Below are 14,209 nucleotides of genomic sequence, written 5' to 3' on the forward strand. Positions count from 1 at the left end.
GTATGAGGGTTCCTTTTTCTCCACAGCCTCCCCAACACTTGTTATTATTTGTATTCTTGATGATAGCCATTCTAACTGGTATGAGGTGGTATCTCATTGTGGTTTTCATTTGCATTTATCTGATGATTAGTGATGTTGAGCATCTTTTCATATGTCTATTGGCCATGTATATGTCCTCTTTGAGAAATGTCTATTCAGGTCCTCTGCCCATTTTTTAATTGGATTGTTTGTTTTTTTGTTGTTGAGCCGTATGAGTTCTTTATATATTTTGGATATTAGCCACTTATGGGAGGCATTGTTTGCAAAAATATTCTCCCATTCGATTGAAACAAGATGTTAATCATTATTAACAGTCAAACAAATATTAATTAAAATACAAAGCTATTTTTCCATGATAAATTATTAAAGGTAATGAAAATACCCCATACGGGCAAAACTACAGTATAATTTCAGCTCTCAACCTTTGCAAATAGTGTGGTTAAATCATTTTGGAGAGTGATTTGCTTAAAAGAAATCAAGATAGTGTGGTGAAAAATAATTTATTTAACTGAGTAGAGAATGGATATTGGAATCTTGGGGTCTTGGAAATTTGACATATTTTAGCCATTTCTTCTTAACTCAGGTTGCAGTATCAGAATCGCTTGGGGAGCATTTTCCTACTACACACATTGGTATTCTTTTTGATAATAGATATCATAACGTGTCAATGATAGCTCGTTGTGGTTTTGATTTGCATTTCCCTGATGGTCAGTGATGTTGAGCACCTTTACATGTAACAAGCTAGGGTGTACTGGAGCTTGCTGGTAGCCTGGTGCCCTGGATGCTGCCTGGGGCCACAGGAGCCACCTTGCTTGGGCTGCTAGAGCCAGTAGGTAAATGCTGGGGTGAGCTAGGGGCTTGAGTTTGCAGGAGCCTCTTAGGGAGGCACCTAGGGCCTTGAAAGTTGGCCCTGTACTGGGTTGGGCTGTCCATGGCGAAGTTAGGCACTCACTTTACTTTTCTGGTCCATTGGGGACGGTATCTCTGCACTGGGCTGCCTGGGCTTAGAGGGGTGATGGGGATAATGTGAATTGATCTTTCCTACCCTCCTCAATGCATCTTTTATTATTTCTATGCTTCATCCACATATTTTAGGCCATCACCTGGGATCCTAAGCTCTTGTGAAGTTATTTTAATGCACGAATAGTTGTTCTAATTCATGTTTCTGAGGGGGGATGACTAAGTACTAGAAATTCCTATGCTGCTGGTTTGCTGGGATCACTCCCAGTTTTTCAATTGAATGTCAAGAAAGCTTAGAGCCAGTTTTTGTACTTAATCACCAATGCTATATTGGCTAATCCTTATCTCCTTCTTTATCAACTTTCTAGGCCTCATTTTTAAGTGTATGTGAGTTTCTGTTAAGTCACTTCAAAGCCAGTAACAAATAATTGTCTTTGATCTCTTTTTCAGTGCTATAAGCTTGTGAGATTGTACAAAATGGAAGGGAAAGGAGAAAAATGCAGAAAAATGTATAATTTGACTTGTCTCTGTGCTGTAATCATATTGATGCTGTCTGTGTGGCTTATACCCAGACTTGTGAAGAGAATCAGTGGCATTTGCTTGTACAGGGTCAGCTGTCCCCTCATTGGTGACCATTGCATTTCATAACATTGTGTGAGAGAGAGTTTGGACTACAATTTCACTTATTTGCTGTGTTTTTATCTTAAAGTATAAGCGTCTAAATTTCTTGGCTTTATCTTTGTATTCCTAACTATAGACATTGAGTAACTGAGTTAGTCATAAACTTCTATGGAGAAATTCTCCTTTGGATAACCACAAATTGTGATTAAATAGTACACACTTCCTGCCTTTGTTCTTTTTCTAAATAAAGTAGAAATGATTCAAATAGTAGAAGCAGGTAAACAATAAGGACAACTGGTTTCCTTTTTTGCACTCATTTTCATCAGTTTATATCCTGCCATAATTTGTTGATAAGATTTTAGGAACCTCCCTTCATCTTCTTCCCAGCAGTAAACCCCCAACAAACTTTTCTTTTCCCCCCCAACAAATCTTTGATTAATAGTTCTTGAATTAGTAAAATTTCTTAGCATTGAAAATCTGGAATTAGTTGAAGAGATTTAAAAAATGGTATTATTTTGAATCATTTTTTGTGAAGAACTGCAGAATACTTTTTTTTTTTTGGCTTATCACATTGAGGTTTTAGTAGTTTGATATTACAGTATGACATTTTAAAGTGTTTTATTTTAGTAAGAAATTGATCCTCAAACTGAGATCCACACATATGGCAGGAAAGAGGTGGTGACTGTGAAATGTTCAGTCATATGAGAGGATTTTTTTCCCTCTTTCACAGGACACATATACCAATCCAACTTGGGGAGAAAAAAAAACAAACAAGCTACAAAACCAAGGAAACCTGTTCTCTCTGAGCCATAGCCCAATTGTACAGAATAGGACTTATTACAGGACAAATTTCTACCACAAATTGTGTACATGTCAAGAACTTGTCTTTGTGAGTGAGCAGAAAAGGAATCACTGTTAAGTGGTATTAGACCCTTGTTCTACCAGTCTGTAATGGAACGAAATCCTGGGGTGTTATGGACAAGCAGTTAGAATGATGAGCAGAAGGTCTCTGTGGCTGTACACATGGCAGTATAAACAATTTTTGTATTTTTCTCTATTATGTGTAATTAGTTAAGTTTTAGAGTAAACCTAAAGGATTGTATCCTTTACAAGATATATGAGATTAGACTTTAGTATGTATGTTCTAGGATTGTTGGAAAATGTTTTAAATCAACAGAAAGAACTAAAGAGAATTCTAGTCTAGCTTTAAGCACTTGTGGCCTAGAAAGTATTTCCTTAAATGTTTAATTTTTGAATTACATGTTATAACTTTTACTCCCCTACTCCCAGCACTTCATGCTCTCTTCCTGCAAAAATTTTAGAATTTTTTAATTGATTTTATGCCTTGTTTCTTTAGTAAATGTTACTTATGAAATTTTCAACTAAAATATTATCGTAGCATTTTTAACATGAAAATACCAAGATACATTTCAGATTATATTCTTTATGCTTTGGCTTGACTATTTCATATTTTTTCAACAAAGAATATGCAGTGAGAATCCTTTTGTATTTGAAGGTTTTCCAATTAAATTGTATATTTTCATTGTATAAGTGAAAGCTATGGTCCTTGACATAGTATAACTAGCTACGTCAAAGGACTTTGTGCTTTACATGTGTAAGTGTGCACTCATGCAGGTGAACTGATGGGAGAAGAGGGAACATAAAAAAACATAGAAAAGGAAGTAGATGGAACTGATTTGGTGTAGTGTCCCAAGGGGCAGGTATAATCTGCAGGCTGTCAGATTCCATTACACGGGCTGATGCCATCCATCAGAGCTGACATGTGAATAGCAGAGGTTAGTATAACTATAATTATATGTATGTTTATGGACTCTAAACCAAGTGACATTTTAGATTTAATCTTTAAATTAAAGCATTCATATAATTTATAAGCTGTTGTTGAGTAGTATGTGATTATATATTTTTAAAAGGAAGATAGACTTCCTAAATCCTGCAGACTTGCCTGACCTATGTCTACAGCATTAGAATGTGATTTGTAACAACTCCAGGCAGTGTTTTCACTACAGAAGATGTATTGCGCAAGCATTGATGAATATTGCTCTTTTACTTAATAGATCCTAACATTTTCAACTAAGTATACCACATTTCATCAATTATAAGACACATTTTAAAAATTTATTTGATAGTGCTTTTCTTTTAACTTCTTGGTGACATAAAATAATGAGGTAGCTAATAATCAATGGCTCCTGAGATTTGATGAAATTGAATAATATACTCTTGGATTTTAGTAACTATATTTTCATATTTTGTCATTCTAATTTATAAAAAATCATTTATGTAATTAGTTTAAGCATTTTTTATAATTTTCTCCAGTCTAAGTACCAAACTTTCAAAATCAATTTTAAATATTATAAAGGCAAGAAAGTATACGTTTATTTTAAATTTTTTGTGTTCTTTTGATTTAACATTTTAAATCTACTTTTAATCTATAGCCATCTGCCTCAAGGAAAAATACCTCTCCAGCAGTAATACATATATAAAATATGTATAAATAAAAAAATATTTAGAGTTCAGTATGATATCAACATGACTTGCATAAATTTATAATAGATATAACAGGATTTGTTAAACATAAAACAGACGACTTTTAAGGATCACAAACATTTCCCTGTGTCTTAGGCTAAATATGTATTGCTGATAGTAATATAATTTCAGGACCATGTTTTTCTATATAGTGAGATAATTTATTGGAATTAGAAGGTTTTATGGACTGGACTAGATATGAAAAATATGAACAGACAAGGATATATTTTGTTTTTAAGTAGGGAACAACAAGGATAACATTAAAGAATTATAGGGATTATTTATGTAGTCTAAATTATGTGTCTGATTTCTCTTCTTGGTTCAAAACTTTCCTATGAGTGTATTGAATTTCCTTGTCTTTTTGCTTTTGGTGGTTATTGATGTCTGTGATTCAGGGGAAGATTGATAAGTGGGCAGGAAATTGGCCTAAATTTAGAAGCTGTCATCTATACTTAAAATAATATATTTCTAACCAATAGGCTTAAAAACTTGGACTTACATGTAAAATTCCATATTTGGTCTCTTCCTCAAGATGCTTACAGTGCACCTAAAAAGACATTTAAACACACACGATCACACATGAAATGATAATGTGATCAATGTTAGAAGCACAAAACATCAATGTTAGAAGCACAAAACACATATTTGCTTATTTTTTCCTCACATCCTAGAATATCCCTCTTTCTTTGGCCAACTGTTATTCACCTTTTACCTGTTCAGTTCTGGTATCCCTTCTTACCATTTAAGTTTTGCTTTTAGCTGTAAATTTAATTATTATAGTATGTATGCACACAGATTACTGTTATTGAAATAAAATGTGCACACAGAATAGTGCAAAAATTGTAAGTGAACAGTCTGATAAATTTTCCTCACGTGAGTACATTGATGTAACCACCACCCATATTCAGAGGAGTGAAAATTACTGTCTATCTTAAACCACTCACACAATGTGACTCAAAGTGTTTTAAAGAATTAATGTAAGTCATGAAACTGTAAAATTCCTTGAAGATAACATAGGGAAAAAGCTCTCTGACATTGGTTTTGGGAATGATTTTTTTGGATATGACAGCCAAAGCACATACAACAAAAACAATAATAAACAGGTAGGACTAATCAAATAAAAAAGCTCCTACGTAGGAAAAGAAGCAGTCAGCAAAATGAAAAGACAACCTATGGAATGGGAGAAAATATTGTCAAACTATCTATCTGATAAGGAGCTATTATCCAAAATATATAAGAAACATAAAACTCAATAGATAAAAAAAGGATACAATTAAAACATGGACAAAGAATTTGAATAGGCATTTTTCCAAAGAAGACACACAGTGGCCACCAGGTACATGAAAATATATTCAACATCACTAATTATCAGGGAAATGTATATCATAACCATAATGAGATCTCACACCTGTTAAAATGGCTGTTATCAAAAAGTCAAGAGATAACAAATGTTGGCAAGAATGTGGAGAAAAGGGAACCCTTTTGCATTATTGGTGGGAATGTAAATTGATACTGCCACTATGGAAAACAGTATGGAGATTTCTTAAAAATTAAAAAGAGAACTGCCATATGATATACCATCTCACTTACCTAAGTGTTCATCAGTGGATAAATGGATAAATAAAATGTGGTGGATATGTACAGTGGAATGTTATTCATCAATAGAAAGAAGGAAATCCAGCCTTTTTCCACACATGATGGACATTGGGGAAATTATGCTAACTGTAAAATAAGACAGAAAAAGACAAACACTATATGTTCGCTTATGTGGAATATAAAAAAGCCAAACTGAAAGAAGTGGAGTGGAATGGTGGTTGCCAAGGGCTCAGGGGTTGGAGAAATGGGGAGATGTAGGTCAAAGTGTACAAACTCCCAGCTATAGGATGAATGTGTTCTAGTGATTTAATGTACAGTAGTTAACAATACTGTATTATATATTTGTAAGTTGTTAACAGAATATACCTTAAATGTTATCAGTGTGTATACACACACACACACAGGAATTATGTGAGGGGATGGAGGCATTAACTAACTTTATTATGATCATTTTGACATATGCATATATATTGGATACATATATGTATAAAATTATCACATTGTACACCTTAAATTTACAAGTTACATGTTATTAATAATCTCAACAAAGCCAGAAAAAAAGGAGAGAGAAAATTATTTTCCCTAGGTCACAATGTTTTAAAAGGCAAAAGATAATAATATTATTATATTGACATTTAATTGAATTATCAGATGAATTGGTTCTTGCAAGTCTTAGGTTCTGTCAGGTCCCTTGGTTTTGCTGTCAAATGGGTGAGCATTTTATAGTTGAATACACCAAATTTTTGCACAGCGGTGGTATATAGCATCTCAAGTATGTCATTTTTCCAGTGGACAGGCTGAAATTGGAACAGTTTGGAATAATGATTTTTATACTCCTTAGGAAATAAGCACATGTATTGAGAGGAATTTAAATTGACAGTAAAAATATTGAAAGTTAACCCATGGCGTAATACAAGAACAAATGGAAATAACATGAGAAATTTATTAGGCAAATGTGATGCTTTATTTTCTAGCCATTTTAGTTTAGAGTATTGAAGTAATGAAATAGTAATATAAATGAAGCCACTTCTCACTATGCTGAAAGTAAAGTATAGAAAACAAAATTCTAGAATGTATTTTTAAGATTTGGTGGTATAGTTTTCTGATATCTGAAAAATTTGATTTTACAATTTAATTGTCACCACATTATTATATCTGAAAGTTAATTATAAGAAAGAGTTGACACAGCATTCTAATTTCGTGGAGAGGTAGGTAGCTAAGCTTTGTATTTATTATTATAATTTAATGGTGTACTTTGTAGCTTTAATATTTACTAATAATAAACTTGTTTGTTTTATAATTTTATATGAAGTGAATTTATAGTTTGGAGAATTAATTGTTTCTGAAAACAGATAGGCATATTTTTCAGGACTTGTAATGAAAAGGGTTGTTAGTAAGTGATCCATGGGTGTTTTTATAGTAATTTTAAGTTTTATTTTAAGTTTTTATTTTAAGTTTGTCATTTTTCAAAGTAGAAGTTTTCTTTAAATTTATTATAATGTAAAAGAGATGTTAATGCATAGTGAATGTTTCAGCCCATTTTACATCTCAAAATTCATTATACATCCATTTATACTTAATACCAATAGCATTTTTTTTTCCATAAAATTTGATGTGACCTCAACATTGCCATTTAGCTTTAGCAAATTAACTAATTTAGCTTTGGATTTGTTGTTTTTCACACCTTATATATGAATTCCTTAATCTATTTTGTTACAGTTTGCCAATTAATGTGTTGAAGTACAACTACTAAATTTTGTGGTTAGTGTAGTTCAATTCAAAATGATACCAGTGATATCTCTAATAATGTAAAGGTTGTATTGACAAATTTAGATTGCACATTTGTTAAGAACTTATGTATCATTTGCAATCTAAAAAAAAAGATTATCTTTCCCATAGGTGAATACAAAACAACATGTGAAATAACATAACAAAAATGTTGAGAGAACAATCTGACGCCCATCTCAGTGTTAACCTCCTCAAAGCACACTTGTGTTGTGATTATCAACAGCCTGTATAATCTGATATACTGGCTAAGAGAGAAGCTTTGGTTTTGATTTGTTACCTAATGTCGTCTTTGAATTATCCACATATGGGATTATTTCCTAATGTAATGTTATTGTAGTAGATATTATTAAACTTAACATCTTTTTTCCGTCACAGTATGCTCTTAGAGGGCAAAATTCAACATGTAAAAAGCGAATAGTAGATACCTAATTAAGCGTCATGTCACATGGCCTGCTTCTGTGAAGTTCACATACATACCCTGGGCCTACCTCCTGTCCACGTGCCCTGCATCTGCAGGGACTCACTGTTGGGGTTGCTATTATCTGCCAGTTGTACTGTGGTATTAGTTTTTAGTATAAAGTACTTCAGTAGTAGTTAATATTTTTTTTTTTTTTTTTTTTTTTTTTTGTTGAGAGCCCACTGGCCCATGTGGGAATCGAACCCGCAGCCTTCGGAGTTAGGAGCATGGAGCTCTAACCGCTTGCGCCACCGGGCCGGCCCATTAGTAGTAGTTAATATTAAAGGGCAGTTTTTAAAAACTGTATCAGTAGTGAAGTTTCTTCTACATTTGGATATGTACAAATAGGTGACTATTCAGAGAGTGGATTGTTGGTTTCTTTTTCAATCTCCTTTTAATGCTGTGTTCACTTTTTTCATCCCTTTTCGAATAAATGCCCTAATCAGTATATGCAGGTTTAAAATACAGTGTCATTTGTTTTTTACATTGTAAGACACTTTTAAAAAAAAACCTTGTGTATTTTGTGCACTGCACATTAAAACTTACTGACCTATTACCTCATTGAATTTTAAATAAATTTAATATCACAACTTTGAGAAAGGTCCTCTTGAAGTGACCATTGTCTACAATGAATTAGATATCATTCTGGGATGTTTTAACCCTTTTCATTTGATCTGTATATAGGTGGCCAATCATATTTTTTTTTTTTTGAATGAACACAGTTGAAATTTAAAAAGTCTTATGTGACTTTTTCCCCTTTTTAAAATGATTATCTTTTCTTGTTTTATAGATGCTTGTGACCACACCTGAAAAGTGGGATGTAGTGACAAGAAAGAGTGTTGGGGATGTAGCTCTTTCCCAAATTGTAAAGCTCCTTATTCTTGACGAAGTTCATTTGCTGCATGACGATAGAGGACCAGTATTAGAAAGCATAGTGGCACGCACTTTGCGGCAGGTAAGAGGAAGTTACTTAAAAGTTTATTTTTGAGGTATGAGTAACTTTTTAAACTTATGTGTAGTAGTCAAAGAAATATTTATATGTTTTTTATGGATATAAAAATAATTTTAGTATGGAGAAACTTTCAGCTATTCATTTTCATGTTAAAAATATCCTATCTTTCTTCCTTCTAACTCTTATTGAAGTCTCATTAACTAAAATAAATACTGGAAAACTTCTATTCTAAGCCTACATTGCAAAGCTAAATCTAATATTGACTAAGCAGTATTAAAATATGGTAGACCATTGGAGAATATTAGAGGTTTAATGTATTTCTCTCCGCAACTAACGTCTTCCCCCTGAAATAAATCTTAACATGATTTTTTTTCTGATATACTAGATGAAATTAATTATAATCACCTAATGTCCATAATCTTAATCATTATTTTTCAAAATGGACATTTATATGTTTTCTCTAGTTTTGGACTTCAGTGGTTATTCATAAATAGTACCACCCCAAACTGGTAAATTCAGCAATGTCTTGTGATTGTTTTTTTTTTTTGTCAGCCCCTCTTTTCATTAAGTGAAAAGATAAAATATCATAGAATACCTATGAGTATTAAAATGATGTTTGTTGGTAAATCGTACATGTATATAAACAAGATGAAGACAAGTTTTTCAATCTCATCAAGAACTCTAATTCTTTGACTCCCATTTGTTATTGTTTGGGATTCATATTCTCCTGGCTTTATTTTCTTTCTGAAATAGCCAAGACTTCGTGACTAGTTTTTCTTTTGTGAATAAGTTTAACTTATTACCTGACTACCTGGCAAAATTCCAACCGTGAGCTTGCCAAATGATGTCTATGCTTACAGCCAGACAGTTTAAACACTAACATAAAAGATTATACAGTGGTATACACCAAGGTCATCATACATTCATAGACTCTGAAGTCACCTGGATCGTTGGGATTACCCTATAACTTCTAAGCAGCTTCTCTTCTTTTTCCCCCAAGTGGTAATTGCCAAATATCATTAGACACCTTCTTTACTCTTCCCCACCCTGTTATGCCTCATAGTTATATGACATCACTTTTTACTGAACGGAAATAGAGGCTTTTATGCTTGAAGTCCCTCAGTTTGCATCCGTTCTCTTCTTCCCACCCTGGAAAAAACCTTCAAATCCTTTCCCATAGCTGTCTATACTCATCATTCCATTCCTTGTCCTTTAATTAGAGGTCCCTTCTCCCTTGCCTTAGATCCCATTCATTCCTTTCACTCCAGTTAGTTACGCTGTCTTGTTGTTTTTTCCCTCCTGTGTCAGTAACTTCTTCTCAGTGGGCACTGATTCTTCAGCTTAAAAGAATTATGAAGTCCCTCTCATCTTAATTGAAACACCTCCCTCAAACCTCTCTCTCTTCAATAACTTCCGCTTAATAAAGCCCTTTTTATCACCTGGCTTCTGGAAATAATAATCCATATTCACTGTTTCCTTTTTGACTTTCAAAACATTGCATTTCTGTTTATTGCTCCAACATAGGTGATAAAATATGTTTTACCAGGATTGCCAGTTACCAAATCCAAAAGATAGTTCTCAAACCAAAAATGTGCAATATATTTATTTTCTCATTCATTCAGTGAACATTTATTGAACACCTTTTATATGCCAGCCACACAGTTCTAGGTGCTGTGGATATAGTTAACCAAGTTTTGCTCACATTTAAATTTTAGGCTGGGGTTAGAGTTGGGTGCATTTGCTCATACATGAGAGGATATGCAACAGGCTGTAAAAGTAGTTTCATAGTAGGGTTGGAATTAGAGGATTTGGGACATGTTAACTTTTTACTACATAAATTAAAATATGTGTAGATACATGCACATAGACACACATACATATAACACAAAAGGTTAATTCAAAGTTAGACTCAGAACACTCAGATTTTAGCTAATATCCAATTTAAGAATAATTTCAAGGATATATGTATTTGTAAGACACACATAAAGAGAAACTTTCTAGCTGCAATAGATCTGCCCATATTTTACATATGAGGTCTCAAAAGAAGCACACAGGGCATCATTTACACAAAAGAGAGCTATTTTGATCATGAAATGTTTTGGTCTTGTACCCTGTACTTATATAACTTAGTAGTGTTTTTCAGGGAGCCATGCCACATGAATCCATACATTGCAGGTTTATTTAGATTGAGCCTCCTAGAGAGGCTACCTACATTAGCTAAACGCATTACAAAGATAAGGACTTTCCTACAACAATCGAACATTAGAGGTCAAGTAAATATCATTAGTAAATTTACCAGAAAGTCTGTCATTATGTTTACACGGAAGATTGACCAGGATATCTTTCTTTTTTGAACATTCCCAGTTAGATTGCAGGCTGGCTACTAACACTTTCTGTATGTATACACAGAAACACATACATTATTTATCATATATACTTTAAAGCAATCGTTGTAAATTTATAAATATTTTGTAAATTATTTGTAAATGTATGTTTTAATTTTGTATATGTAATTTATAAATATAACCTATATAAAGTTAAATATATAAACAAAATATATGAAATATATATTATAGATTTGTTTATTATACATGATATAATTATATAAATATATATATATATTAATATGATATAAAATATATATTATGTGTAATATAGGTATATATTCCACATATTGGTATCTCCATAATATAATCAAAATCCTATTACATAGTTTATCACTACTATGCTCATAAGTTTTTCATGACTTGCTGTTTGTTATCTTAAGAAAAATTTTCAAATTTATTAGCTGGACATTAAAAACTATTGAAGCCCTGATCTAATTTTAACTTCTACGTATTGTTTAGCTGCGATAGGTTCCAGCCACACAAAGCTATTTATTCCTTTTCTACTACGTTACCAATACCACTGACCCTCTATCAGAGATGAAAATAGTCTTAAATTAGAATACATTTTTGGCTATGAGATTAATGGTTATAAATGCAAAATTATATATATCTTATCACTCGACGCATCCATCTGTTGAAAACCTACTATTCTTTTGAATCTGCCAAATATCATTTCTCCTGTGAAGTGTTTCCTAGTTCACCAATCAGAATGAATTACACCTTTTCTGTGTTCCTTCTGTACTCCCTTTCTTTGCACATTTTTAGCACTTATCAGTACTTCTTTACAATTTCATAATTTGCTATAATTAATTCTAACTTCATCTGTATTCCTCACTAGATTTTAATCTCCTTGAAGAAAGGATCTGTGTGATTCTTCTCCTATTTCCAATGTACTAGCACAGTGCTCTTAACTATTTTTATTAAATAGCAAAGTTCGTTTTTATTTCTTCTTTGGAATTACCAGATTGTCCCAGTAGATGGCAGTGTTTTACATTGCACTTCAACATTGGCATCTAACAGAAGCACCATAGGTAGCTCCTCTAATGCAGTGTGGATTCTGTTCAGGTTCTGAGTTGCCTCATGCTATTAGGGATTAAATTCACAACCCTGAATTTAATTCACATCTTGGCATGATTGAGGGAAATTTGAAAAAGAGAAAAATGTGAGAAAGGTCAAATCTGTTATTTTTAACAACATTCAACTAATATTAGTGGTTGTCTTAACTACTTTCAGTGAGTAGGGTGACTATCAAAACTTAGATTTCATGTGAGGGAAAAATCATAAACATTTACTGCCTAGTTTTGGGGGTAATTATAAAAGCAAAGATGTAAAATACTAATTTTTATAGTTTTCCACAATTAATAAGTTTTACATGAATTCTTATAGTGTACAGAGCTTCATGATTTGGCTTAGAAAGTAAAGTTCCAAATTATCCTTATTTAAAAGAATGTATTTTTCATAAGGCTTATCTATAGTGAGAATAATAGTATTATATCTTAAGATTTGATAATACAGTTGTAAAATAGATTTTTAGCAGAAAAGTATCTCTGGTGTTTGTAGGGTACCATGTATTTCAAAAGAACTTAAAAATATATTCAATAACATTTGTGTTGTAAATGATTTTAAAACCAAAAGTCACTTTTATTTCCTTTCAAATCACCACTTAGAACTATTGCTTAATTAAAAATCATAATTCAAATCACTATAAAGGATTCTAATCACAACATATAAAGGAGATTTCATAAATAATGGATGTAGTCATCTTTTCCCTTTATTTTAATTTTCTTGGTTTTTAGGGGTTTGAGTTTTTGCTTATATCCTTAGGATTTCTTTAGTGAAAGCAAATTCATGGTAAAATTTAAGTAATCTAGTAAGGTAAGGAAAATACTAATTTTATAAGTGATTCCTCGAGAATTTTTAAAAACTTTTAGTTTCCTGAAAATAATTTTTCATTGAATATATATACATATGTATAGTCTCAAATATTTATGTCATGCAATTTTATCATTTTAAATTTAGATTTTGTAAAACACTACAAGCATCCGTCTTATTTTAAATCTTTGTGTTTAAAATGAATTTAAAATAATTGGGGGACAGCCCGGTGGCTCAGGCTGTTAGAGCTCCATGCTCCTAACTCTGGAGGCTGCCGGTTCAATTCCCACATGGGCCAGTGGGCTCTCAACCACAAGGTTCAATTCCTCGAGTCCCGGAAGGGATGGTGGGCAGCGCCCCCTGCAACTAAGATTGAACACGGCACCTTGAGCTGAGCTGCCACTTAGCTCCTGGATGGCTCAGTTGGTTGGAGTGCGTCCTCTCAACCACAAGGTTGGCAGTTCGACTCCCGCAAGGCATGGTGGGCTGCGCCCCCTGCAACTAGCAATGGCAACTGACCTGGAGCTGAGCTGCGTCCTCCACAACTAAGATCGAAAGGACAACAACTTGACTTGGAAAAAGTCCTGGAAGTACACACTGTTCCCCAATAAAATCCTGTTCCCCTTCCCCAATAAAATCTAAAAAAAAAAAAAAAAAAAAAAAAAAAAGTTGAAATAATTGAACTAAAGAATAAACAGCATATATTTTTAATACCTGGAATTATATGGTAAAACTTACACTAAAACCTAACCCATGTACTTACTTACCTTGTTACATTTTTAGAACAAAAAAAGAAGAAAGTATTAATAGGAATTCCCAGTTCAGAAAATCTGCTAAAATTATACTTTTAATTATTTTGTATCATCCCAGATGCTAGGTTTAGGCCAGTTTTCTTTCATATTATATCTTTTAGACTATGTGTTATTATTCAGTGTTTCTTCAGGGATCTTGTTTTATTGTGAATGTCTCATACTTTATGTTTACTAAAACTTA

General features: G+C 32.7%; 1 protein-coding gene across 2 annotated transcripts in view; it reads left to right on the top strand.

Moving 5' to 3' along the window:
* Window positions 1-14,209, top strand: part of ASCC3 (activating signal cointegrator 1 complex subunit 3) — a 303,631-nt gene that overhangs the window by 108,493 nt on the left and 180,929 nt on the right. For both annotated transcript variants that reach the window (XR_013992773.1, XM_081040509.1), the window contains exon 11: window positions 8,796-8,960. Coding sequence is in view for 1 of the 2 variants with exons in the window: in XM_081040509.1 (XP_080896635.1) it covers window positions 8,796-8,960 (165 nt within the window). In the remaining variant the exon portion in view is untranslated. The remainder of the gene's footprint in view (window positions 1-8,795; window positions 8,961-14,209) is intronic.

Source organism: Rhinolophus hipposideros, assembly GCF_964194185.1.
Source record: "Rhinolophus hipposideros genome assembly, chromosome: 3".
NCBI classification, from domain to species: Eukaryota; Metazoa; Chordata; class Mammalia; order Chiroptera; family Rhinolophidae; genus Rhinolophus; species Rhinolophus hipposideros.